The sequence below is a fragment of the Fopius arisanus genome, unplaced genomic scaffold, assembly GCF_000806365.1.
Source record: "Fopius arisanus strain USDA-PBARC FA_bdor unplaced genomic scaffold, ASM80636v1 scaffold00061, whole genome shotgun sequence".
Taxonomy (NCBI): domain Eukaryota; kingdom Metazoa; phylum Arthropoda; class Insecta; order Hymenoptera; family Braconidae; genus Fopius; species Fopius arisanus.
In genome coordinates, this window is record NW_011887800.1 from 74,743 (window position 1) to 102,632 (window position 27,890).

General features: G+C 35.3%; 2 protein-coding genes across 4 annotated transcripts in view; one reads left to right on the forward strand and one right to left on the reverse strand.

The window, feature by feature from the left end:
- The first annotated feature begins 919 nt into the window (after positions 1-919).
- Positions 920-5,044, forward strand: GlcAT-I (Glucuronyltransferase I). Its single transcript, XM_011308598.1, has 4 exons — positions 920-1,233; positions 1,932-2,437; positions 2,886-3,182; positions 3,284-5,044. The coding sequence occupies exons 1-4, from the start codon at positions 1,101-1,103 to the stop codon at positions 3,380-3,382; spliced, it is 1,035 nt and encodes a 344-aa protein (XP_011306900.1). The 5' UTR covers positions 920-1,100; the 3' UTR covers positions 3,383-5,044.
- A 310-nt stretch (positions 5,045-5,354) lies between these two features.
- The window catches only part of Fas2 (fasciclin 2), a 77,434-nt gene continuing 54,898 nt past the window's right edge, over positions 5,355-27,890 (reverse strand). Inside the window, exons 2-9 of one of the 3 annotated variants that reach the window (XM_011308599.1) lie at positions 22,470-22,635; positions 19,817-19,992; positions 17,919-19,250; positions 16,718-17,173; positions 10,192-10,320; positions 10,041-10,110; positions 8,321-8,446; positions 5,355-6,873 (exon numbers count right to left, since the gene is read on the reverse strand). In XM_011308599.1, coding sequence (XP_011306901.1) covers positions 6,732-6,873; positions 8,321-8,446; positions 10,041-10,110; positions 10,192-10,320; positions 16,718-17,173; positions 17,919-19,250; positions 19,817-19,992; positions 22,470-22,635 — 2,597 coding nt within the window. In that variant the 3' untranslated portion in view covers positions 5,355-6,731. Of the gene's footprint in view, positions 6,874-8,320; positions 8,447-10,040; positions 10,111-10,191; positions 10,321-14,188; positions 15,897-16,717; positions 17,174-17,918; positions 19,251-19,816; positions 19,993-22,469; positions 22,636-27,890 lie in introns of those variants that run through there. The other 2 variants (XM_011308600.1, XM_011308601.1) reach the window with 2 other exon arrangements.

A 27,890-nucleotide genomic window follows, 5' to 3' on the forward strand; every position in this document is an offset into this window, starting at 1 on the left:
TATTTTTTAGATTTTTTGGTTTAAATAACAGGAGGATAAGTAGATCTCCTTTTTTTGAAATTATGAAGCTTGTGAGGAACTCTTCGTTTTGATAACACTCTTATTTATTTTAAATTTCACTTTTTAAAAGATTTTTAATTATCGCAAGATGCGTAATTTGAACAATCAATTAGGTAGTGTATTTCATTCTTTATTGAAACCGCGAATGAAGGAAAATCGTGTAGGTGTCGCCATCTTGCAGACGTTCCGTTTACTAAAATAATTTTCAGACTTGTCCAAAACGGCGGAACACTTGTTTCCACGCAAATTTCCAACTTCTCAAAAATTCTGGGAAGTTCGTCATCGATAATCAAAAATTCTTGATTATGAAATTGTCGAAATCATTTCTTCGAATCGCCTTTGTCATTTGATTGCGACGGAGAAAGGAGTTCAAGGTCATATTCAACTCATTTCTTTCATAGTGAGATCATCTATCCTTTCCTTGTCCTGTCCTCCAAGATAATTATTGCACTCTGGCATATATCGTCAGACAATTTTGCGATTCTCAGTTGAAAATAGAGTGATTATTTTCATTACATAAATGAGAAAAACTCGATTTTCCATTAGTGGATAAAAATTACGGAACGATTACGTAAAATTTCACTCGCCCACATTTTTCTGCAGAATAAACATCCAAAAATCAAAGTCGTAAATTACGGAACTCGCACTCCTAAATTACGAGACAATAAATATGAATTACGAGCTTCGATTCCGTAAATTCCGGGATAAAACTATGAACTCGAAATTAAAATCCAAAGTACACTTTTCAAATTCATAATTTATTAATTTGAAATCGTAATTCCACTTGAAAATTTATGATTTTTCATTTGGAAATGGAAATTACGTTGGAGAACACGTATTTACAGTGAATTTCGGATTTTTGGGCTGTGTACTATTGTGAACATGAAGACAGCATGAGCGATGATGAATTACCGAGAAAATGTCCGGTCAATTGACAGTCACATTACGAATCACATGGGACCCTTATAACTGAAGTGGCGAGCTCCTAGTGGGCTTTGTATCTGGTGTGTCATGGCGGTGACAGGGTGGTGTGTAGCAGGATGACAGGTAGAGCTTTTCTCATCGGCGGTGCAACACACAAAAACACCAGCATGTGGGCCGCATTGTGGGCTTGTTCGAGGGGTGTCCCACTTTTCGTCGTCCTCTGGATATTTATATTCTTTACACTTGTCAGTAAGTCATTAATAAATCATCTAGTCGCCACAATCCGTGTTTACATAGGTGTGCGTATTTCGGAGTCTGCGCGTGCGTTCCCCGGAATGACAGCGGGAAAAATTAAAAGATGTTATTGTGCAACACCGAACGAAATTCTTTAAAGTTTATTATATTTGGTAACAATTGCATCGATAGACGATCAAGCGGTGAATTTGAATTCAATTCGTGATAAGTGAAAGGCTTCATTCGTAATTTTATTTATCCATTATAATTAAATTAACTATGAAATTTCATTGAATCGTTTAATAATACCTGTTGAATTAATTAATTCCAGTAAGGGGATGGAACGAGCGATTTTCAGCTCATTATAGTTTATGCATGAAATAACTATTTTAGGGGAAATGTCTCTTCGAATTCCACTATTTTCGGTACGGGCCATTATCAATATTAAGATCATTATTATCTCTAATTGATCTTATCTATCTTATCTTATCCGTTGGAGGGGAGATGTTCTCATTTTCACGCAGAGATGAATATCTGGACAGTGCCAGTAATCCACAACGCGGAATCGTTTTCCGACAATTTTTTAATAAATTCAACATTCTATAAACAAATCGTATAAATTTATAATTTCCTTCGATCTCCTAACTTCTTTTTTCTATAACGCCAGTATAAATCAGTAGTTTTATTCGAACTAATTAACAATCTCATTACAGTATACTCCGATAGATTAAAATGGGAAAGTGCAGAGGAAAAGCTCGAACAACTGGCGAATACGGTAGTAGAGCAAGGTCAATCAATCGACAACCTCCAGATGACACTAATGGACCGAGCAAATATATTCAACCGTAATGCACCAACAATATTTGCAATAACTCCAACATTCGCTAGACCCGTTCAAAAAGCAGAGTTAACGAGATTGGCGCAGACCTTCCTGCACATTCCAAACTTTTACTGGATCGTCGTCGAAGATGCAATCAACAAAACAGAATTGGTCACTAATTTCCTCCACGAAAGTGGCCTAATCTATAAACACCTCAACGATGTCACTCCAAGGACTTTCAAATTAGGCAAAAATGATCCTAATTGGAAAAAACCGAGGGGAGTAGCGCAAAGGAATAAAGCACTGAAATGGCTGAGGGAAAATTATAACTCGAGTCAAAACGCTGTTGTTTACTTCGCTGATGACGATAATACGTACTCACTCAAATTATTCAAAGAGGTAAGTGATAAACTCGAATGTTCGTTACTGGATGTTCTTGAAAACAATTTTCCTGATTATTTAAATAAAAAATGTAAATTTGCAAAACGACAATTCTTTAAAGTATTCCCTATACAATGACCCCGAGGTAATTCCCATCAGAATCTTGCCTCAATGAGATGATAAATCAAGATGTTGAATGCGGATGAGTGATTAATCGCAATGAGTAACAGATAATGGAATGTGGCAATTACGCGAATTGAGAATTGCTAAAATCACGTTGTAATCACAAAGAAATGTTTTTTTACATCTTACAGAAATTCTTGTGAGAGGATTTTACTCGAAGTCTTTCAATCAATTTATCGGGAACATTTCACTCTGTAGAGAAAAAAAATGTTAGTCAATGTTCAACTCATTGCCATTAGGTGCGCAGTGCACTTCCATTAAATTGATTCGTTTTTTTTTACAGATGGAAAGGATTAAAGTGATTGGTGTATGGCCAGTAGGTTTAGTCGGTGGTTTAATGGTGGAGCGACCCATCTGTGATGCATCAACAATGAAAGTAACGGGTTTCAATGCTGTGTGGCAGCCAGAGAGAAAATTTCCCATGGATATGGCAGGTTTTGCTATTAATCTACGAGTGATCCTTGAAAAGAAGGATGCATGGTTCTCTTACGAATCGAAAAATGGATATCAGGAGACCGAGATACTTGAGCAGATGGTCACGAGGGATCAGTTGGAGCCATTGGCTGATTGTTGTACAAAGGTACTAGAAACTTTCATTCACTCCTTTATCGTATCTATTCCATCGGGTAATACGTACGTCTGCCCAACTGTATCATTCAAATTGCTGATTTTAATCTCCAGGTGTACGTCTGGCACACGAGAACTGAACCATCTCACTTGAAGGAAGAAAATCTATTGATTAAAAAGGGGAGAAAGTCGAATGTCGATATCGAAGTATGAGCTTCCATTTCCTAGATTAAGACTAGATAAGAAAAGAGAGCAACACTATTTTTTATGTCGTGGCATTGGTTTATCTTCAAAACTCAAGAAAACATTAGGGTCCCTGCCAATATGAATAATAATAACATTTAAAAACTCAATGAATAGAAATTGTAGAAGACCTTTTTAGGTATATTGTACAGTCTTAAATTTTGAGGAAATTGATTCCGTGCCATTGAAATTGTGAAAATCGAACTGATTCTCAAGAATTGATATAATTATTACGGTAGTTAATATCGATATTGGTTTAATGTTCAATAAATTTATAAATTCCATTACTGATTAGTGTTTCATCTTACTTATGTTCTTGGTTGAAGGTCATCATAATTAATTTGAAAAATCGACTTGTTACTCTAACGTAAAATAGTTAAGTCTTAAAATTGATAGATTGTGATTTTGCAGTACAAAAATGATAGTTGTATTCTTGAATCAAAACTTAGGGAACTTGACAACTTTTATCCTTCCAATAATTGTCAAATTGTTCGAAATTTTCTTTGGCTCGAACCAATGATGATTCTTGGATTTAGAACTTTCATTATCTTCATTCTAAATACTCTATTATCTTAGGAAATAGACTTGCGCAAAACAGGCAATTTTAATAAATTCTTTGTATTCAATAAATTAACAATTTTTTCAAATTCTTTTATTCTTTGTTTTTCCTCGCAATACAGAAAAAGCATATACTTAAAAAATATGCCTTACACCTAAAGACCTTTATTAATAATGAGATTTTTTTTTCATTTTCCCATTGTTTTTCATGTTATCTTGTGGAAGATACAACTTAATACTTCTCATACATTATAATTTCTGTCGATTCATTAATTTCATCTCTTATCTTCCTGTAAATGTTTCATCATGATTACTTAATCAATAAATACGAGTTAGTTTATCCATTTGTGTTATAGATTTTGGCAACAAATATAAAATAGCCTGCACTCACCTTAAATTAAACTCCATCCATTTCCATCTCCCTTATTTTCGTCGTATTAGTTCGAAATTGTTTTTAACTCTTTTATTTACTTATTTCATGATAATTGTTTCTTGATATAAACACCACACTTCTGTTCCATAAAACAAATACAACATTATTCATTTATTTCAATTATTTTTCTTAAGCTAATAAGTACTTATATTTGGCAGAAAATGTATTTTCTCATTTTATGTAAAAAAGCTACAGCTCAAAAAGAACGCTCTCCCATTGAACTCGAATTATTCAACTGATTTTACAAATTGATTGAACACAATCGATTCCAATATTTCACATTTTTATTTTTCCAGCAATCTTCATTAATTATTCTTTTCCGTGAATTGACTGACACCTTTTGGATCAAACGAGCGTACTTTTTAAGCTACTTGCTGCCATGTGCTTTATTCCATCTCAAATATTCACTAGGACTGTTTGCCTATGCTAAAGGGAAAAACTTCAATACTTCCTTAGTTGGTAGAGAGAACGTTTACAAGCATTTACAAAAACTTATCACATTTCTTTAACTGCATTTTGCAAAAAGCCCTTTTATATATCAGGGCAGTGGTATTATTACCCTTCTTTCATTCCCTGAATATTCCTTTTCCTTCAGAAGATCGAGGCAAATGCAGAAGTGTAAATATTATTCAATTTTTTCAGTAACAAAGTACCGAAAATAGACGAGTTCAAAAAGCAATTGCAAATTATTTTGCACATTTTCAAAGGAAACCGATTTTTTTTATCATTTCAGGTCTTCTTTCTTCTGTTCGATTTTTCTGGATTCGACTGCTTTCATTACTTTGCTGTAGATTATTTTATTTTGTCATATTGCTATACATAAATATGTAGAGAGATTTTTCAAATTCTTCTATTAAAATGTCAAGCGAGATGTTATCCCAAGTGGATAATTACACCACAAAATGTTGTACGTAAGGCTTGATAATAAATGAAGAAATAGGTGAAACAAAAAATTTTTCATATAATTATTAATCAAATGAGTGAGAAGAAATACAAACTACTCAATCATTTCGTTCACTCGGTAACAAATATGTCACGATTTACAACAATTACGTCAGTACACTGATAAAAAATCATCAAGATATTTGAATCAAAAACTGTAAAATAGTTATTAATATTCATTGAAATATTCTTTTTTTTTTCAGGGAAACAATGAAAAGTCAAATTCATGAGACGGCATTATCATGATAGTCTTAAATGAATCAGTCTTCAAAAGGAAATGATACTAGCTTTATCGATTGGCAGATTTTTCGCTTTTTGTGCATGAGATGAATTTTGGCTTTTATGGGATATTTTTTGTTTCATTTCGAAAAAGTATATATAGATATATACACACACACGCAGGGCTCGAGATTTTTAGAAGCCCTTCGACTTTTGAATTTCAAATTCATACGTCGCTTTTTCATTACTTATAAAATAATCCAGCGTACTAGATTGCGAATTATCTAAAAGGGGGAGAATCTGAGAAAAGCTTATTGAAAGCATATTTTTCCATCAACGACTAATTCGTAATCCGAAGGATATAAACACCTACTTCTGTACAATCCATACACGATAATTATCTCAGTGGCAATTAGATAAAATTGAAGAAACCAATTATCGCAGTCGTTTATATTAAAAGCAATAAAAAACGCACAGTTGTTTCGAGAAACAAGGAAGACGCTAAAAAAATGATGGACGAATATTTTTTTACCAAATTTTCGCCAGCAACTGGTAAAAGTTTATACTAAATATATTCACCTAATTTTCAATAAATACCTAAATAATGTAATGTAAAAAGTGGATTTTTGTGAGAATATTTTAATAGCTCTCATGTCATTCACAAAAATTCGCCATGAGAATTTTATCGCTCTTCAATCGGAAAGTATTCCACTTTATCATATCGCCACTGATTTTTTGAATTCGTGTTAAAAGCAGAATGAAGTTAATATTGAGAAAGCAAAGGGATGTCTAGGGGAAATAATCATTATTTTCCTATACATTTTTCGATATATGTTCACTCGAGAGCCGATTGAGACTCTGAATTTGTACCGAATGGTCAATAATTTCTCTTCAAATTTTGGAATTTTCATTGATTTTCAACATTTATCTATAAATTTCATTCCTGATGGTGATTCTTGCCTGGGAGGTGCAGATAGTCACATTCGGAGTTGGCGAATAGTCACAACAATCGAAAATAGATTGAAAAGTAATTCGTATACTGAGTGAATTAATATTTCAAAAATCAATATTTTCGATTCACGGCTCTTCAAAGTCTATTTGGATGAGCTCCAAAGGCCTTGAAATTTGGGGGGGAGTAATTTACAATCTAGTACGCCGGAAGAATATCTAGACAGCTGAGTCCTTGCCGACGAAGCCGGTCTTCGAGACAGATCGCTTTCCATCGAATGTAATCGATGTTTCTCGTCTCAAACCAGAATCAATTATTGGAGTTATTTTCTTCTCCTCCTTCAATGGCTCTTTCTCCTCTCTGTAATTCCATGGGAAATTATTCATTAGGATAATTGGTACTTCATTCAGAATTCATTTATAAAATACGTGAGGACGACATCGATATCACGTGACATGCTAACATTCAATTTTTATTACTGATTTTTTGCTTATAACCTGATGATTGCGATAGTAAATATAAAAACGAGCCAAGTCGACTTTTCTCATGATTCGTTTAATATCTCAGAATCGAAATATTTTTGTAGCTTCAAAATCAATTTGTCTAGTATAAAGCACCTCGGAAAATATTTTCCATCTTCTTCCGATCTCGAGATACGCTGCAAGCCATGATGAGATAAAATCGATTTGATTCGATTTGTGGATTCACTGGTGATTGGATGACTAGATATTGATCGATCAGGATGCGTGTAAGCATCAATTTAATGTTTTATATCCATTTGAGTGTGATGTCATGCAACATTGCCAAAGCTCAAGCCTAACAGTAGAAAAATACTTGTTGGAGGGAATTGATCAATTAAATCAATATTACAACAGATAAAAACAAATCTACGTAATCACCTTTTTCTTTATTATCCCGGTAATGAGAAAAAGCCTTTTCTGCTGGGAATTGAATTGCCTTCAGAAACGGCTCCTCAATTATTTTTTCTCTAAATTCACGTGTCTTTGAAAGGAATTAGCATAATTAACGAAACCCTAATTTTTTCAATGAACCGTTTTGTATTCATCCAATTAACTTGATAATGAGTAGACCTTACGGAATTCAGCATGAAACCCTGTCATGAAATCGTCTGCATTGCAAAAAGGCTTAACATTTATCCAAAATTTCTCATTCCTTGGATAATAAAAATTCAATTACCAATGCTATTTATTAAAAATGTAACCTTCATTTCACTTCAACAAATATTTTTTTCTTGTAGCTACGAAAAATTATTCAATGAATAATCGAGTGGCGACGAAAACGCGAAAAGACAGTGTTAATGGCGATGACGGTGAAACCCAATAGAATCGATAATTGTACAAAAAAATGTGTGACTGTAAATTATCGCAGGTGGATGGTTGGCGGCACACAGAAGGCGAAATAAAAAAAAAGTCGTCTCGCCGAAGTGTCTCTCCCATGCTTGACTCCATTATTACATTATTTCCCTCCTTTTGCTCTCGATTCCTTCGTAACGACATTTCAAAGTGAATTGAAAGTCTCCAGAACAGTAGAGTGAAATAAATTTCCACCCCCTGGACAATTGGACGTTAAAAAAAAAATAAATGAAAATAAATAACAGATCACAAAAGAAAAGTAAAATAGTACTCTCATGCCAAGTGGAAAGCCATGTCACTGTTTATAAGAGAAGCTCCAATGGAGTCATGCTCATTCTTATTCTTCTCTCTTTATTTTCATCTTAGTGTGTTTATTTCTTTAATCTCAAAAACGTGAATTCTCAATTTTTCAAGCCTGTCTTGGTTTTCCTTACATGGAGGTATGTTTGACCAGCTTAATGGTATTCTTTCCACTACCCGATTCTTGGATGGCCGTTACACCGGCCACATTGGCCATTTTTTGGTCGCAATACGGCAATGGGAACCGCCAACCGTAAAGACTATAAACATCGGTGAAAAGAGAAAAGGAAACAAATTTTTTTATGGTAAATTAAATGGGGATAGCAGTAAATTATATCATGTAGACGAAAACCCAATGATGGAGGACTAACGTACCACAAATTAAATGTTTCTAGTCCATTTTATGGGATGAATCGAAACGTAAATCTTTATTTCAGTAGTGAAGTGGTGAAATGATCCGAGGAAAACATCAAACTGATGATTGGAAACTGCGAATGTACCTCGAAATAGATATCTTTATGTGCAAATAGAAATTCACTGGAAAATGGATTTTCAATAAAAATCATAAAAAACAGGGATTGTAATCACTGATAGTATTGATATTCAGTGATCAGAGCGGACAATACGGAAATATTATTTTTTTACTATTACTATTTTTTTTCATTACTCCTCATTGAATGAGTTCACAGCAGACTCTCGTTATAGTCGCGTGAAAAACGTCGTTGAAAAACGATTTGCTATTTTTTTATGAAATTATGTATTGTAGGGGAATTAAAATGGTAATATAGAAGGGTATGATCTATTTTCATGTAATATCTCTCTTTGCGGTTCACTGAGATTAATTATTAATGCGAAAAATAAAGAACTTTCTGAAAATCATAAGAAAATTATATCCCTGCGTGCATGGGGCTGTAGGGGAAGCGAATTCGGACTATAGGGAACTACCCCACGAGCACGCGCTCGATGCAATTGTGAATTGAATTGTTTCATAGGAAATTCAAATACGAAAGAACTTTATTTTTCACAAAATGCAATTCCTCGCTGATTGTTTGGATTTTGTAACCTGGAGCTAGGAGAATGGGTAAACCGAAAGATATGCGAAAAATGAAATTGAGGAGAGGTGCGACTGTAACGAGATTCTACTGTATACAGAAATGTCATTCTATATTTTCTCGAACTGTTATTCGTGACTGAGAAACCCATCGTAAAAATAATACTAACGTAAAGCATTTTACCACTCTTCTACTAAAATTTTTATATTCTCAGAATACGATGAAATATCAAGATTTATTTTCACATTTAAAAGAGAAAATATGCAGTAGAAAGACAGAATCTACATATGGAACTAAACGACTGTTTCCCTTGATTCAGAATGATGTTTTCTCAGGTTTAACAATAGAAAAAAAATATTGGAAAATATGAAGTTGATGTTTGAAAATCCTGTGATATCGTTAAATTACACTATTGTTTATATATTTCTCATTTTCATTTGTTATCCAATTAAAAATTGTATTGAGAAAACAGAATGTTCAAAAGACTCCGTAATGAATAGATGTGAATGTACAGATATTCCAGGATCTCTAGAGAATTCAGAGGTAAATTTTTCGTCAAATGAAAATTTTTATAACAAAATAAAATGTTGATTCTCTGTATGACTTCATGAAATAGCGCCTTGGCAAAAGCATGTTTTCGTATGTATTGATGTTCATGTGTGTCATCAGTTTCAGATTGTACAACAAAACGTCCTTCAATGTTTATGTAAAATATCGAATTGATAAACTCCAAAAATCGAGATTAACGGTCACTCAGAACGGAAAATTTATTGAAATGAATAAAAAAAATCTGGTGACTCACCTGCCGAGTTTCGCGTCCTCCTCATCGACGGGTTTCCTTCGTGATCGTTCGCACACGTAGAAGATAATACCTGCAAATATTCATCGGAATTCCATGAGTCAGCAAACACAACTCGAAACAATAATTACTCATTGCCATTCCCATCACTCACCTGTTTTATGTGCGCAACAGCAAATAACATCGATAATTAGGATTATGATGATGAGAATTGCAACGACTATTCCAATAACAGCAGCACTCGAGATCTCATGATTGTAGAATTCGGGTTTCGATGGATTTGCTTGAAAAATAAAAGAAAAAAGCGAATTTAAGTTATCGAAATAATTGAGAGATCATTTCGCATAGATTGTTAGTGCGGATAAGCGATATTAAAACATATTTGGTGGTGATCCACTAAGGAGAACTATTTTTGAGGATGATATCGCTGTTTTGAACACTCGCACATTTTCATAGTACGCACAAATTGTACGCATACAAAATAATAGCCTTTACTATTGCATAAACAATTGTTACTGCTGAAATCTATTTTCTGAATTAATTTAAATTGCAAACGGCCATTTGGAAAATTCGGGAGAGATTTTAGGAATTTTGCACATTCATTCGCAATTGTTTTTCACATTAGACTCCATCTTCACCAATTCCTATAGAATTATTCAGGAAAGAACGAGAAATTATTTTTGAAAAAATCCGCATGTATTTACAATAATTATAATTCCAAAAAACCTCAGGTTTATCTCATTCTCCCCGAAATTTATTCTAATATTCCGTAATTATCGGTGACTGAACAACTGATACACATGTGTCCAACACTTGTGTAGAAGTAGTTCTTACTCTTGCGTAATTCATTCTATTTCAATAGGAGAACCAAAATAGAATTATTTGAAAGGATTAACACATGAATCTTCAAAGTTCACGAAGCACTTGAAAAAACTCCTGAAAACTATGAATTATTCAATGACATCTGAATCGTATACACAAAATAATATATAATAATTGTTTATCAAATCCAAAAATATGCAAATGCACAAAACAGCGTAGCATTCACTGGAAACACAATAATCGGCTCTCAAAATAAATCCTCTAAACTTCCGAAAAATCATAAAACGTACTGGTACATTTATCTCATCTTCCTGACTACAACGTAATGCACAAGTATAATAGAACACCACCAAACATAAACTCAGTGATTATTAATACCTGAAAAGGAAAGGGTTTATTGGGAAATGGAAGAATCCGTTCTTATTTACATAAAGCACAACTAAATCAATCACCCGATTACGATAAAGTATTAGTGCGCCACAGTTAATGAACGTAATTAAAACGAGAATAAGAATCAGCATAAAACAATCCAATGAAAATAATTAACACAGTCGAGGCATGATTACAGTGCAAAAATGTACGAAGCATGAATACAGTGCAGTAGCAATAAATAATCAATAAAATGTTAAAGAAGCCCAGACAGCACCATTTCCTCTCGATATTTACTGTTAGTCTATCCGGCAACTACTCTACATAACAATTTATTTAATGTAATTTTGTCTACCCATTTTACTTAATCCCATGTATATATCTCCCAGGACCATTATTATCGATATTATTGTTTATTATTCATGAATCATCTCCAGTCCAGATGTGATGGGCCACACAACAACAATTCTTCCATTTGTGTGATTGTATATTTACCATTTTTCTCAATTTTTCTCTCTGTTATTTATCCAGTTTTTTGTTTTTTCAATTTTTTTCTCTATGCTGCTTGTTCACTGAAGGGTTTATATTCCCCCCTGACGACTTAATGGACAAGCAAAAAATAAGCGAGACAGCCATGAAAAGAAACCATCTCAAATTGAATGAAAACAATTTTTTTTATATTTTTTTTTTCATCGGTTTTACGGGCATTTTATCGGCTGGGATGGAGACGCCTTATGCAAGCCAGATATTGGAGAAAATTGTTTGTTGGTTAAACAATTTGAAATTGGCTTCTTCACTGGCGATAACATCGTGCACTTTTTGACACTCATTGTATATTTATCTTTTTTTCTTTTATCGTTGTTAATGTATGTACAATAATATAATGTCTTATGGTTTTCTTTCTCATGAACATGAAAGAGGAAAATAGGACTGAGAAAACAATCTTCAAAATGTAACCCTCATTCTCATAAATAAGAGCGTTTTTTTTTTAAAAAAACACCTTTATGCATACATACATAACATCTAAATGTATAATAATATTTATGTATAGGCTTGAGTTACAGAGGAGAAATAAAATAAAAATTATGGATATTATGAACGACGACTTTTTTTCTTTTCTCTTTTTCTCTTCTGAATGGATGCATATGCGGTGTCCTATCAAGATGAGATTAAAACGGTGAAAAGGGTTGAGTTGGTCTTTTGGTGGTTCTTTAACATTTCCTTTTTTTTTCTTTGACGGTATTATTTTTCTTGAAGAAGTATTAATATCGTTAGGGATCAAAGGTTGAATGTAATACGAAGGGGAGAAAGACCTTTTCACCCTGCGAAGGGATCATTTCAGGAGGGATTCATTGACGTGGAGGGAGTTAGTTAATGAGGCTGTCATTAAATCTGACAATTCGAGTGATGATAATATTTCTGAGGGCAACTTCATTCTTGGAGAATATCATTGAGTCTAGCGGAGATGACGGAATTTCCATTTTCTCGACAAGGAAATTTATAAATGAAAAACACTAATCTATTCTCTCCCAAAAATATACATCAATTGCGTTTTATTACGAAAATCGTTAAACATTCGAAATTGATGAACAAGTGTAGTGATAAGCTCTGAAATGAACAATGCAAAAAAATCACGATTTTCTTGATTTTTTCAGCTGAAAAATATTTCGCAATCAATGCGAAAACAATGAAACACCTCCATTCTGCCGATTTAAAAATATCCAGATAATTGGATTTCACACGTGCCCCCCTCCCCCACCACCAGCCCATCAATTCTGCAATTGAATCAATTTAACGGATGAAGTAATTACATATGACAATTAGACCGAGGATAATACCCCCCAGTGCCAAGACTCTTTTAAATCGTTTCTACTCCACTTCTAAAATTGGATACGACTATTTATACACGTAAAAGTAACGTACGGCGATGTACACAGAATGGACCGAGTCCTAGTGGATTTTTCATTGTGGTAGAAAACAATCGAAACTGCAGAACGAGGAAACGAGGGTAAAAAAAATTGAAATAGTCATAGAAACTGGGATTCCGCAATGTTTTTTACACTTTTCTTGGCTCTCTGTTTGTTCTACCTCTTCGTCGTCATTAATGGGTGGGTGGGAGGTGCTGGGGGAGAGGGTGGTTTAGGGATGAAAAAAATATCGGCCATTGTCAAACGCGCGAACGCTTCCCCAGTATGAACGCAAAACCCTTTCAACCCTTCTCCTCGTTTTTCCCTCTTCATCTCTCTCATCTGGTTTTGTTCACTCCTGTTTTTTCTACTTTCCACTCTTTATATCGTATACTACTTCCTCAGTTACCCCGTTTGACTGTAATTGCGCGAAACGCCGCAATAAACAAACCACCCCGTCGCCATCGCTAAATGCATACGCCGAGTCTTTTATTCATATTTATTAACCAAATTTTTTCACTCTGTTTAGTCGGTACTGTGAATTTTATCAATGCATCTGTAGGTGAATCGAGTGAAAAGATGAATATTAGCTGTTGGCATTTACTTTTCGCTGAGTTTAATGTTGAAATAATTATTATTCATCTTTTTAGGCGATTATTTATTGTCACTGGGCACACGGCGACTCGCCGCGACGAATCATCCAATTTTTTCGATTAATCAATCGCCGATGATTAGAAAGTGATAAAATAATTGTGGTAATGCACCTGCCATGCAAATTGCTCTGCATTGAAGTGGTAATTATGGTTTTATTTCGGTAACGAGTGAAATTGAGAAAAAATTGAAAAAAAAAATTGATATTTTATCTGAGTTCGGTTACCTAATGAATGAAATTTTGATTCCATAATTATTATTGTTAATTATGGAAAATTAAATCTTCAATGCAGATTTCACCCCTCGTTATTAGCAACTATTCAACTAGATAAAAATAATGAAGAGCTCGGATTTCATTAAATTATTATCAGTAATTCTCTCTGTCTATCAATGAAATTGATGAATGATAATGTAAAAATAAACTAAATCATAGGGTCTAGTTAAAACTAAATAATTAATTAAACATAATTGATATTCATTACTCACAGATCATGCGCACTAAACACTCATGTTTATGTTTCTTATTCTAGTAATTTCGTTTGAACTAATCAAGCAAACTAGTAATCCCCAAAAGATAATTCAGAAAAAGTAGAAAAGGAGAGGGCAAAATAGATGATTCCTCCATATTTAATATATTCTGGAGGAATTTAGTTCCATCTTCCAACGGGAAGATGAGAAAAAAAAATACTTCAAAGTGGAATAATTTTTTTGAGATTCGACTGAAATAATTTGCAATTTGAAAATTTAATTCTGCCCCTCCTCTTCAACAACAAAAACACTGCATTGGAGTGAATCCCATCAGCATTAAATGTCTGTACACTGTATCGAATAGTCTGTACAACATTCCAATATAAAAAAAAAAATCGAAAATACACCGTGAAATTAGCACAGACGACTTTGGTCTAACAGTGTACAAATAATAGAATAAAAATAATCTAAAAACATTCATATCTTATTGTCCGATAGAAACGAATTTTCGAACCATGCAAATGATTTATCAACAGAACCAGAATCAGGATAATTAAAATCCCAAACAAAATGATAATTAACAAAAAAAAAAGAATCGTTGGTTCTTAAGTCTACGTCGTTGAATCTCGCTTCGAGTGTATAATTATTTATAAAAAATATTGTCACGTTGCCAATAAAGTAACAATAAGCAATCAGGCATTTTTAGCAATGCAAGGCAACAACTGAATATTTTATCCCAATGATTAATGATTTTTCACCACTCGTGGTACGATAAAATTTCGTTATTTCGTCGCCGCGACGAGTTTCACAGGGAGATAATCAGCAATTGAATGTGCAAGAATTTATTCAGGGTTGCAGATGAAAATACCAAAGACGAAAGTAACGTACCAGTACGTTTGGCTTTTTTTTTTAAACGATGAGCATTCAACAATTTTAATTAGTACAAATACAGTGACGCAGTATTTTTTTTACTGATCACCAATATTTTATCGAAAAAACATCGACTCATGTTAATTTCACTTATCCCCCGAAATACTTTGTATGGAATTTCTTCTATCCACGGGTTATCGGAATGTAATTAACGCACCATCCTAATTAATCCTACTTTACATTTATCTTTAGTGTTGGTTTGTGTGGAACGTAATCAACTCACTCCACTCGACATTATATTGTGATGAGGGTTATTGAATCTGAAGGGAAATGGTAAAAGAGCATCGGTCCAAAAATGTCATAAGATCTGGAATTTGTTTAGTGTAAAACAAAATTCTCACTGAGAAAAGTCTACAGAAAAAGTTTTCACGCATTTTCCCTGAAACTTTTTTCTTAAAAAAAAATAGAGTAAGTGTTGATTTGCAATTTTTTTAAATTGTCGTTTTACCATTCCAATCGCAACACAACTGATAAATTGTACTCTGTCGATGTATAAGTGTCTTCTTCACTTGAAGCGAATTTGTTCGAGAGGTTTCTGTTAAGTGTACAATGTTTCAAACTGTTGTTTATGCATTTTCCCCCATATTGATTGAACATCAATTCTAGAACACTAATGAGATTAACGCAATAGCCGTGACAATTGCATGAAGGACTGGCTTGGCAGTATCCCCAGCAGATACTATCGAGTAGTCCGTAGTGCTGCTGGTTGATTCTGAATGGTAAAAAAATAAACGTGACTCTTTGTTCTCTTTTTAAACACGAGGAAAAACAAATTCTTGGGTTAATGATCAGCTATCACAGTAAGCACAGACGTATAATAATTTTAAGATCAATTTTCAAAGAGAATGATTCACTAATTAAGTTGGGAAAAACGTTAGGCTAAATATTAAAATTTTTATGTTGATTACTCTTCTCAAGAAATTTGCTCAAGAGAAAGTGCCAAGAGACGTCTTTTACTAGTAAAAAAATGGCAATAAAAAAGTTCAACCACTTCTACTCTTGAAATCATTAGCACGTAATTCAACGATAAAAAAAAACATGAAGTAATTTTTTCTGCAAAACTCTCCAACAAAAAAGGTATTCAACCACTTCTCCTAGAATTCTTCAATTAGTACCAAATGGTCTCGGTAAAACCCCAGAATTTGATTCCTCGTGAAAGAAAAATTATGTGGGGGGTTATACATCCACGATTGCTTAAAACCAGAAAATAAGTCGCGTGCCTCTATCATGAAAAAATGTTTCCTTGAGTATCAAAGACTATGTAAAATCTAACTAACGAAATAAACTGGATTACCTAAAGTTAATTCTACAAAATTCTTGACCGAGTGACGATGCTCAAGAAAACGAAAAAAATAAATAAAAATAAAAATAAAAACTGAAGCGAAAAAAGATCGAAATGTTGATCGAAAAAAAAAAATGATATTAACATAAAGAAATTACACCGAATGGTCTGCAGGCTTCTAATCTAACGAAATAATTGAAAGTAAAAAATGTCCTGAAAAATTGTTGGAGTGGATTTTTTTAATGACTCACCTGGTGCTGTTTTGAAAAGGACGAAACCAGGATCTCCGAAGCCGATGATATTGCGGGCCCTGACATCAGCCCGATAGAAGGCATCCGGTTTGAGATTCCTCAGCCAGTGCTTCGGCCTGAGTCCCTTGAGTGGTTCATTTTTGCATGTACCATCGAGCACCTCGAATTTATCGCCTATTCGTGTCACCTCACACCAGCGAATGTCGTACTCCTCGATGGGCTCACCATTGTCCGATGGTTCAATCCATGTGACTTCGTACTGATGTGCATAGAGTGACTCGTCGTAATTTCCATTGTCCTTTCGCATTTTCATTTTTGGTGCTGCTGGAATTGTACGCTGAGGTGTCGTCTCCACGAGATTTCCACCCCAGTTACTCTCTCCTACCTGATTACGCACTCGGAATCTAAATTCATAGTTCGTCTCGGCTTTCAAGTTCTCTAGGACGTATGATGAGTCTGGAATGGGAAGAAAGACGAGAATTGTGTGAGTTTATAATTCATTTTGTGGCAAACTTTACTTCGCCTTTTGAAATTAAAGTCCGCGTTGGAATGAATCGCGTCGGATTGGAATAATTGATTAAAACTCATTGATATTCATTGCCCACGGATTCTCATGCATATTGATTACTTATATTTGTGGTATTACACATCAAATGAGTCGACCACTGACCCTCGTCTTCTCGGAAATTGATGGACTTTTTTTTAGCCATTCAAGGAATTAAAAAACTATTTCTCAAATTTTTAAAATCATTTTTCCAGCTGTTTGTTGAGGATAATTTTCTCCACATTTTTCGTTTTTGTAGAATTACTCACAATTTTAAAAAATCAAAGTCATAATTAAAAGAATTTCATTATGACTCGTTCATGTAGTAAAGGTGAATAAGGGATCTCTTTAATAAAATTCCGTATGCAGGCGAGAAATTTGAGTCAAGGAAATTCATTACGTGAATTAATAATTTCTCATTTTCCACAAAAGAAAAAACATCGCGAGTTTCCTCCACTTTCAAAGTAATTAATTAATTCTCACTTCATGCACAATTCTGGAGTTAACCCATAGCATGGCGTGAAGTTGCCTCAGAATTACATCGAGCCAAAGATAAAGTTTCCCGTGAAATCCATTGAAATTTCATACCGAAATTCAAAGAAAAATATGAATGTATCAACCATCGAGAAATGTGAAAAATGACAATAAAAAACTTACTTATAGACCAGGTCTTATTCTTCGCATCCTGCCACATCTGTCTAGGCTCCTTATACTGAACAGTGACCGTTTGTAGCGGAAGTTCCGGTTCAGTAGGTGGTAGAATAAGAGTAAATGAAATACTGGTAGCAGTCACCGTAGCCATTCTGGATTCGAGAACAATTCCAGGTTTACCAGCTTCCCTCAGCTCAATAAGCCTCTCCCGTTTCCCATGAATATTGCTTGCAACGCACTTGTAATTACCATAGAATCTTATATCATTAGGTACAACAGTGAGTGTGCTGATGGGTCCATTCCCAATAATTCTGAACGACTTTCCAATATCCAACCTCTCGATCTCCTTATCATTCAACATCCACCTGATGGTGGCATTGGGAATACTCTCAGCGATGCAAGTAAGATTGACAGGCCTCTGCTCCCACGACCATATCGTCTGATTCTCCATGGATTCGAATGACGGAGGGAATTCAGAAGTCAAATGTCCACTCTTGTAAGCAGTGGCAACTTTGTTGGTGGCAATACATTCGTACAATCCATCGTCCTTCCTGAGAACACTGTGAATACTCAAACTAGCAACAGTCTCGCCTCTCTGATTGTCCGGAATGGTTGTCAGTTGGATTCTGTCATCATCAGGTTGGAGACCCTTGACGAAGGGTTTCAGAGAGGTATGTTTCCTGAATGTAACGTCTGGTGGAGGACGACCAAATGCTTTACACGTGATTTCCACCGGTTTACCCACTGGCATCGTTCGGTTCAGGAATTCCATGATCTTCGGCTTTGACATTACATCAACTCGGATATCTAAATTCGCAGTGCCAGCTGCATTCACAGCGATACACTGATATTCCCCAGCATCCTCGCGATTTACGTTATTGATGGTCAAAATTCCTTCCTCGGAGTCCACTCTGAAGCGATCGACTGATGTCAGGTTTTCTTTGGTGAGGGATTTAACCCATGAGTAACGAGGGGGTGGAATGCCTCGAGCCTTACAGATTATCGTCTCTGTCTTGCCTTCTACGATTTCTACTTGTGATTGTCTTTCCTCGATCTTTGGCTTCTCGTGAACTTCTACGGAGATTTTGCGTTCGTCGAATTGCCCCGTTATGACTACCGCGGCTTGACAAGTGTAGACACCTTGGTCTTCCATTTGAACGTTGGAAATGGTCAGGGCGTGAGTTTCCACGATATAGTGGTCGTTCGTGATAATCGGTAAATCGTCTTTCAACCAAGTTACTGTTGGCGCTGGCCGGGCTGTAACGTGGCATTTTATCTTGGTTTCCTCGTTGAGAATCGCGTATTGATGCTGCGGGGCGTCTACCCATTTCAAGGCGTCTGGAGGACAAATAATTTTGGGGTCTTTATTGAAATCTATTGAAATTTAACCGTCACAAGATGATAAAGAAACTCCTGTCAGTGAGGGGAATGTCTCTGTAGAGGATTGAATGATCAGCAGAAAATATTTTGTCGTTCTCTATTAAAGGAGTATTAAAAGGAGTTATTCAATTATCAATATTCAATCAGATGGACTGAAGGGAAAATTTTATTGACGAGTCATTCATTCCGCTGTTCAACTCTTCTTCGCAGATGGAAAAGCTCCCTTTTGTCGATCTGAATATATTGCTAATGAAAATATTCAACTAGTTTTATGCATCCGGCTCGTTCTTTTTTAATGCCAGCAAAAAAAATATCAGAGTTTGTAAATTTACTTAGGCGAATGCAATTTGATTAAATAAATTGGAAAAAATGGAGGTAACAATCTGCGGGGGATTTTTTACTCGTTAAATTTGTTCCCTCTTTTCTTTCGTTTTTCCGCTCCCGTTGGGTGATTATTTTTTTTTATTATTGGTAGGCGGATGGGATTTATTTTCTAGCAGTAATTACATTGTAATCATACGTACCAATAGCAACAACTTGAACCGATTTATTGAACGGTTCATTAGCGTAATTCGCCGAACAGGTATACGTTCCAGCCTGTTCTTCCCTCAGTGGATTGAACACGAGTGACAAACTCGCGTCCGGATGCAGCTCGGTGTACAAACCGGGTGTGGATGAACCAGATTTTGATTGGAACGTGCTGTTAGAAATATTGCAGTTTATAACATTAATACTAACAAGCCTCACGGTTTAATTAATGCATTTCAGTAGATCAATTTTGGGAGAATTGGTAGAAAAAGTTTGCAAAAATTCAGCCATTACTTTGCAAATGGAATACTTTCAATGGACAAAGTTCCTACAAATTTCTTTGGCGAAAATCGCTTTCAAAATCAGTTTTGACTTGTTTTATTTATTTCACAGATTTATGAGTCAACGCGCCTCGTCAGGAAGTTATTCAGGAATATCTCGGAAATTAGAGATAAAAACAAAATTTTTATAAAGAGCTTTTTTGTAGATATTAATTAGATTTCTAAAAAAGGTCATAAGAAAAATTTCACTGTCTGTCTTAGATTTTGAGATTTTCGTTAAAAACTGATCAATAGTCAGAATCGACTTGAAAAATCGTTTGGCGTTTCGTTGCCTTTTACCAATTCATCCCTTAATTAATCCGCGACACCGACAAAACACATGATTAGTGATTTAATGTCATCATTTCGTTCACTACAAATAAGAAGAAAAGATAATGAGACGAACGATGACAGAACGTGAATGCAGAGACAATCCCATGAGAGAATGATGAGGCGTGATTTGATTTCAGATAAAGTTCTCGAGACGATTCGATGAGACATGAATGGGAATTTTTCTTTCGCCCAAAAAAAAAGAAGAGATTGAAGAAACATTTGCAGACGTCTTTTGTTCGCACTTGTCTAGAATGGCAATTGGATATTTGATGGGTTGGGTGTGAATGAGAAAATAGTTAGAACTCGAATCGTCCCTTTCTCTTTTTTTTTTACGTGAGTACTCACTGGTGAAATGACGCCGCTGAAAACGTGAAAGGAATCGCTAATTTATGCGGCGAAAGAGAGAAAATGCTTTTGTCTTTTCGGATATTTTTTTTTTTAATTTACTTCTCGGGAACGAACTGTATCCCAATGTGAGTGCGTGAACGTGTGGATTTTGTGGTGAAGTTTTTTCGGTGAATTATTATGTTTCAGGGGAGAATATGAGTGCATATGAGGGAATATGAGTGAATATGAGTGAATATGAAGAAGAGAATAGACTAAACTACCACTCAAAATTACGTAACTTAATTTTAAAAGCTGAAAAAAATAAAAAATGATGATTGGAGACAAAAATTCAGTAGTTAAGCCATAAAATTAGGGAAACGATGAAATTTCGAAGTTTTCAGATATCTCAGTAATTTCAGAATCTGAATCATTCCATTTTATAACTTCTCTATTAAAGTGAATAAATTAAAATAAGTGGAATTGAAGATTGTGTTTAGCAGCGGAGTCGACAAGCAAATTATAATCTAAGCAATAAAATCAGTAGCGAAGTGGTGAAAGGAGGTATGCCCAGGAGTTTATGGCTTACAACAAATGTCATTCGCCTTCAAAAATCTTTCTTACGAAAATAATTATGAAGTTCTCTGTATATATAATAATTTGGTTATTTAAATGTTGAGTAATTTTTTTTCATATTTCTGTCGAAACTTTCTACTGGAGCAAAAAAATTTTGTGCAGACATTACGAAAAAGGATCTTTCACATTTTTATTTTCAAATCGCATGGACGAAACCCTTCCCCTTGCCTATTTCACCACTTCATTCTGTTAGAATAAAATAAAATAGCGACATATTTTCCAGATTTTTCAAGACTGAGATGCAAATACATCGGGCGACAGAAATATCTATGAGAGTTTATGTGGCGATAATAAATCAATGAATCTGTCCTCGCTGTCTAGGACTGTGTATTTTTGACAAATATCTTACGTGAGAGATATTTTACAAAAATATTTTTAACGATACAGATCCATTAGTTTACCACTCACCAGAAAATCGCGTTAAAAAAAGAAGAGGAAAAAACACTACGATATATCGATCGATGTTAGTCTCTATTCGGTTTGCTCATTGTTCTCTTTTTTCATACTCGCCTCTCGATCGCCACGACACTGAGACTGTGTGCAAAAAACAAGAAAGTGGAGAAAAAATACGTTAACAATCATGTGCTGGGAATTTGTGCTGTTGTGAATATCTTGTTGAGTATAACAGAGTGTAATTGATTGGATTTTCACTCGTCGTCCTGTGCTCATGTGAAAAAAATAGCAGAACGAAATATTGAAACTGTGTGTTATGTTTTTTGATGTCTGTGATATAATGTTTCTATAATTTATGATATAATGTGAAACTTCATCTAGTTGTCCATTAAACAAAATTGATAGTTAATTCAATGAGAAACAATAAAAAATGGTCCTTCTCTAAAAATCGAAAATCGACTGAACAGATTTCATAGAACCGAAACAAAAAAAATTGTTCTCTCAATAAATCATCAATATCCATTAATGTATTGAAAATTGAAGAATGGCCATTTTTACATTCCTCTCTGTTGCAAATAGTTTCAATATTTGTTTAACTGAAATAATCTCTCCGATTTTCGTATTAAAATTCTCAAATTTTTACCTTCGAGACTCGATAGCTCTATTAAATGGATCCAACCATTGAAGATTAGTAACAATATTCGGATCAGCGCCAGTCGGTTTACACGTTAGCATAAGCCTACTTCCAGTTGGTCTTGACTGGGAATCTCCAGATGGTAAAATCTCCAAAAACTGTCCACTGGTGTGAGCTGCAATGAGAGTAAAAAAAAAATTCACCATCAGTAAAGACATTCATCCAATGAAAATTGCACAAATTGCTCAAAACTTCCTCTATGCTCGTATTATTAATTAATTAATTAGCTACGTGCTATGTCTCTCTGTCAGAGTATTGGTCTGCTCTCTATAGACAACGAAACACAGGATTGAAAAGCAGAAGGAGCCGGAGGGTCTGGTCATTCTCGAGATCAACCGTCATGACATGACGTGGAAACTACAGTGAGATAGGACTAGACCAAACATTGCGGGTAAACTGCGTGGGGGAGAGTGCAGGGGCCTGTCAACGTCAGCAAATGGAGAGATAGAATGGGTGACGAGAGTCAACAGGAAATAGCAATTAAGTCGATTAATTTTGTCATTGCAAAGTGCGTAATTGACGCAACTGAATTATAAAAATGATAGAACAAAATTGTTATCAATTTTGTTTGAAGGTTGTTAAAAATATTGCCCCCTGCCCCCTGCCCCCTGCTACCCGTTAGCCGAAATTGCCGATTTTTATAAATTATCTGATAAATTGGTGTGATTAACCCGAGAAAATAAACATTTATAATTATTTCATGACAAACAAAGTTTCACGAGTGCACAATAATTTTTAGGTTTATTCTAAAGTTTTATGGATTTTTGGAAATAATGAGAAAATGAGAAAACGGTGATTTTTCACGTCAATCTAATCAATAATGAAATATTTTTTGATAGTTAACCGGTATAAGGCCCAACAGACCCCTCGATCTAGCAAATCAATCATGATTAATTATTTAATGATGCAAAATCTGTTCAATTGTTAGGAATTAATACCACAAATGATTCAAATTGAAAAATTGTCTCAATTGAACCAAAGAACGTAATGAAAACATTCTTTTGTGTTGAAATTATAGGGTCTAAACGCGGAACCATCTACACTAATCATAAAGCCAAGCCAAAACGTGGGACAACTTGATCCTCTTCCGTGGGAATCTTCCAACCAACAAATTACGACAGAGCAGCATCATCTGTTGCTCTCGCAGTCCACAAAAACTTGGATCTGTTAATTAATCCAGATATATCGGAAGTACTTTGGGGTAACTGAGAATCATGATGCTAACCGACAGTAGTTCCTTTTTAGGGACGTGGATACAGCATACGGTTGAAGCAACATGCAAAGCCCACAGACTCAGCAACTTTGCTAATTGCACCTGAGTCAGTCGAAGTTAATTTGTGCGGTGGACCGCACTGGCAAATGGGGTAGTCTCGTTTAGGATTTCTAACGTTTTGGCATTGAGAGTTATTCGAGTTATCGTAAGTTTCGTGTGGGGGAAGTGATAAGTAACATGGGGATGCTTGGAAGATGCTCTCGGAGAATTCGAATTTTCAATTGACGACAAGTTATTTTGTTACAATTGAAAAATTAAAATTTCAGGTGCAAAGCACTGAAAGCTTTAACAATGGCATAGTGATTGATATGAAATTGTTGCAGGATTATTTATTCATGATTTAGTTAATTTCTTTAGTTTTCTGGTAATTATCAATTTACAAGTCCACGTGGCACCGAAGAAATTGTTGAAAATTCAAATTGAATAGCAAATTCATTAAAAATTGTTTCTACCGATGATTATAATAATATTCGATGCGTGATCGAAACAATTTCACAATCTGATAAATTCATTTAGCCTTCAAAATTTCATGAAGTCTGAGCTAATTCCATGATCGATAAATCAAGGAGATCTGATAAAATCAAGAGAAAAATTTTGCATCGAGAGTTGCTATCTCCTTTATTGCAAAAACCTTCAATAAACTTCAACCCGAGAAAAATGAGCGGATCAGAATCGATTGTCAACTGGAGCCGACAAACCTGACAAACCCCCAGAAACATAACTTGTGATACCAATCATCGACTCCCCTGAAATGATGCGTAATCAATTCCACCTAAACTATACAACATAAACTTGGAGTTATCAAAGTTAGCCCAACTTACGACCGACCACATTCTGAACAAGATGACGAACAACTCAGAAACTATACCATGACATCAAATATTGAACTTCAATCAACGGCAAGATGGCGTAATCCCTCCCTTTGTAAAGTACCAAAAACCGAGTGTCATCCCGAAAAAGGTCAAAGAGGTGGTAAAAAGCATATTTACCAAGAGCCAAGAACCATCAGAGGGGTTGAAAGACTGCAACTTTTTTATGCCACCATTTTCTCTCCCTAATATTTCATTTTGCTTGTAATCTATTTATCCAGAATCATTGGGAATAGTTTTGAAGTTCTAGATGTACCACCGTAACCCACAAAGATAGGGACAGAACGTGATGCGGAAAGGGAATGGCCCCAAGGGTGGTTGCGCCAACAAACCCTAACTAACGTAAATAAGATGTGTCCCTGAGACTTGGATGTGCTTTAAGGGTAGGAAGTAGGAAGAGGTTGGAGGGGTAAAAGTGAAGAGAGGCCGTTAAGGTTCGCCATCGTCCATCCCAACCTCACCCTAATGCTGAAGCCACACGGCAATGAACCCTACCCCACCTCAGTGCCAATTACCAAGGCTTCTTCGTGCTTTCAGTATTAAGAAGATATTCGTCCCCTCGCAATGAGAAAATCTTTACACCAAAAGGCTCATGTGTCATGACGACGCCTCTGAGGGATTCCTACTCCATATTCTCGTCTGCCCTATCTTCTTTTCTTCTTGGGGAAGGCGTTGATCCACGTTTTTACCCATCCCCTGGCACAACTAAATTAGGACGTACACACCTACCGAGGCAATTAGGGTGCCCCTTAAATCTTACGGGTGATAACATTTGTCTTATGAGGTATTTTCACTGCCTTTGAAGAAAGATTATTTTTCGCTGCTTTTATTGCTTTTTGCCCTCGGAAGAGATGACACTTTTTTCCTTTCATTTCTGGATTTATTTAATTATTTTCGGGTTTCAAAGCATTTGAGGCGAGGAAAGCAGTAAGCTCCAGATTTTATTACGGGTTGGATAGTTTATTTTTATGGAAAATTTGGTGGAATTTTTGGAATGAATCTTCGCTGATTCGGTTTGAAATTATGAGGAATGATGGAGTTCCAGGTTTTGTGCAGAATTTAGATGAATTAAAGTAGTTTCATGTGGGAGTAAGAGAAAAGTTTCATAACTTACTTGGATGGCCTATTGAATATGAATATTCAGTATCAAAATGAGCTGGCTTTCTGAATAATTTAATATTAGACTATATATACGGGGATTTCTTGAACTTCCGGTAATAAATGAATCAGTATTGATCAATTCATCTGATTGTCTCTTCTGAAGTTTCATAAAATTGGGAATTTCGAAATAAAAATAACATTTCCGGTAATTTTAATCGAATCTTTCCTTCAATTTCACAATTAATGAGACATTTGAGTTAATGGGAGTTGGCAGCCACAAATTCTTTATTCATCTTAACGATTTAAGAAGACTAATTGATTTTATATTGAATGATAATTAATTTCGCAATGAAAGACCAAATAGTCATGATAACCGTAAAAATTCCGCATCAAATACAATAAAATTTCTAATATATTGAAAAAACGCCCCAGGGATTTTAAATATCATTGAACCTAAAACTTGAGAATTAACATATCATTCAAGAAACGAACTAATTCGTCAATAAAGAATTCTCCAGAAATTTCGCATTACTTTGTCATAATAAAAAATCCAAAAAACTTAAACTTAAAATTTCAATTATAATTCTTCAAAATCATATTTGATTTTCTCCCATTATCTCTCGCTTCGAAATGATAAAATCCCAATTTCCCACACTAACAGTTATATCTCCATCCAGCCCCAGCTTTCCTTGCCTCATATATTGTTTCGGTAATAGTTTTTTCGACGAATAGCGACGTACCATAGAATGCACGTGTTATCGTCGCAGTATAAATTCACCCTGAGTACAAACGCCCCCTGGACGCACCTGAATTTACGAACAAACGTGACTATATACCGAGGCAATATCGTCTGGGGGTGGTTATACGGGGGTGAAGATACAGCACTACACATACGCATTTGCGTAAAGTTCTCCCCATGTGCTTTTCGCTGGTACTCAAGTTGCAGCACCGGAGGGGGTTGTTTATAAATGGGAGAAGGGAGGATTGTAGGAGGTGGCACAGAGGGCTAGTAAACTCGACGACATGTCATTTGAGCCGGAAGAATTCGATCTGCCACGGGGGGTTGTGGGAGGGAGGTGGAAAAGAGGTGGGTGGGTGGCTAAAGAGAGGAGGGGTGAAGAAAAAAAAACATTGGGATAAGGGTGATAGAGGATTTGATCGAATTCCAATATCGAATTGGCTGAAGTGCAGAGGGATGTGTGCGTGTGGAGAGTCGTGGGGCTTTGGGAATTTTAGAGGCAAAAGTTTTGTGATTAGGGAGGTGGATTCGATGGATTAAGTGAGAAGATGATGAGGGTTTGGGGTATGGAACGTGGTTTGATTAAGGAACTTGTTAAGACTTGGGTGGTTATGGGGTTTTCGCGGGTTCAATCAATTTTTAGGATTGAATAGAACCTTGAAATTGAAAGACTTGGGGTCTCGACAGTTCTCTTCATTTCGATGGGGTGAGAAATAGCGAGGATAGGGGGAGGGGTTATCGAGAGGGATATGGGGCAATCCTTTTTAGCATTTCAGTATGAAATCGCGAATGATGAATTCATAAAGATCCGGCTCAATGAGAAGGCCATTCGGAGTGGATCCGGCTATACATATTAAAACTGGTTTCTTATCGTAAAATGCTTCGAGTGATATTCTCATAGTCTTTTTGGAATCGCAGCGAATTATTCGTTCAGGATCATAAAGTTGTTAACTGAGAATGACTTTAGTGGAGATAACCCCACGCAGCAATGTTCGTCTTGGAAAAAATGTAGAATTGATTACTGCAACCAATCCATCATTACAATTAGTGATCAAAGATAATGGTCTGATTTATTTCTATTGGATTATCTGGATCTGAGTATAGAAACCGTTTGAAGAAGACGTGAACGAATTGAAGTCTGAAGCTGTCAAAGTTAACCCGATTTTAACGCATCGAAGAGTCTTCAAATGGTTCAACTTTCAAACTCACTCGATGGATTTAAGATCAAAGATTATTAAAGACTTTCTTTATCTTCGTTATTCTCGTGATTGTAATCCATTGGTCTTTATTGTTTTCGATATTGAAGTCATTGCTCATGTGGAAATTAGCGAGGTCCCAACGAAATCATCACCAACGAACCACGAAATGAATGAATAAAGTTATTACAG

Excerpts from the sequence above, each read along its gene's own strand:
- GlcAT-I (XM_011308598.1), top strand. The coding sequence starts at position 1,101 with ATGACAGGTAGAGCTTTTCTCATCGGCGGTGCAACACACAAAAACACC. Across the intron at positions 2,438-2,885 it reads CACTCAAATTATTCAAAGAG|ATGGAAAGGATTAAAGTGAT; the intron begins GTAAGTGATAAA and ends TTTTTTTTACAG. Across the intron at positions 3,183-3,283 it reads TGGCTGATTGTTGTACAAAG|GTGTACGTCTGGCACACGAG; the intron begins GTACTAGAAACT and ends TTTAATCTCCAG.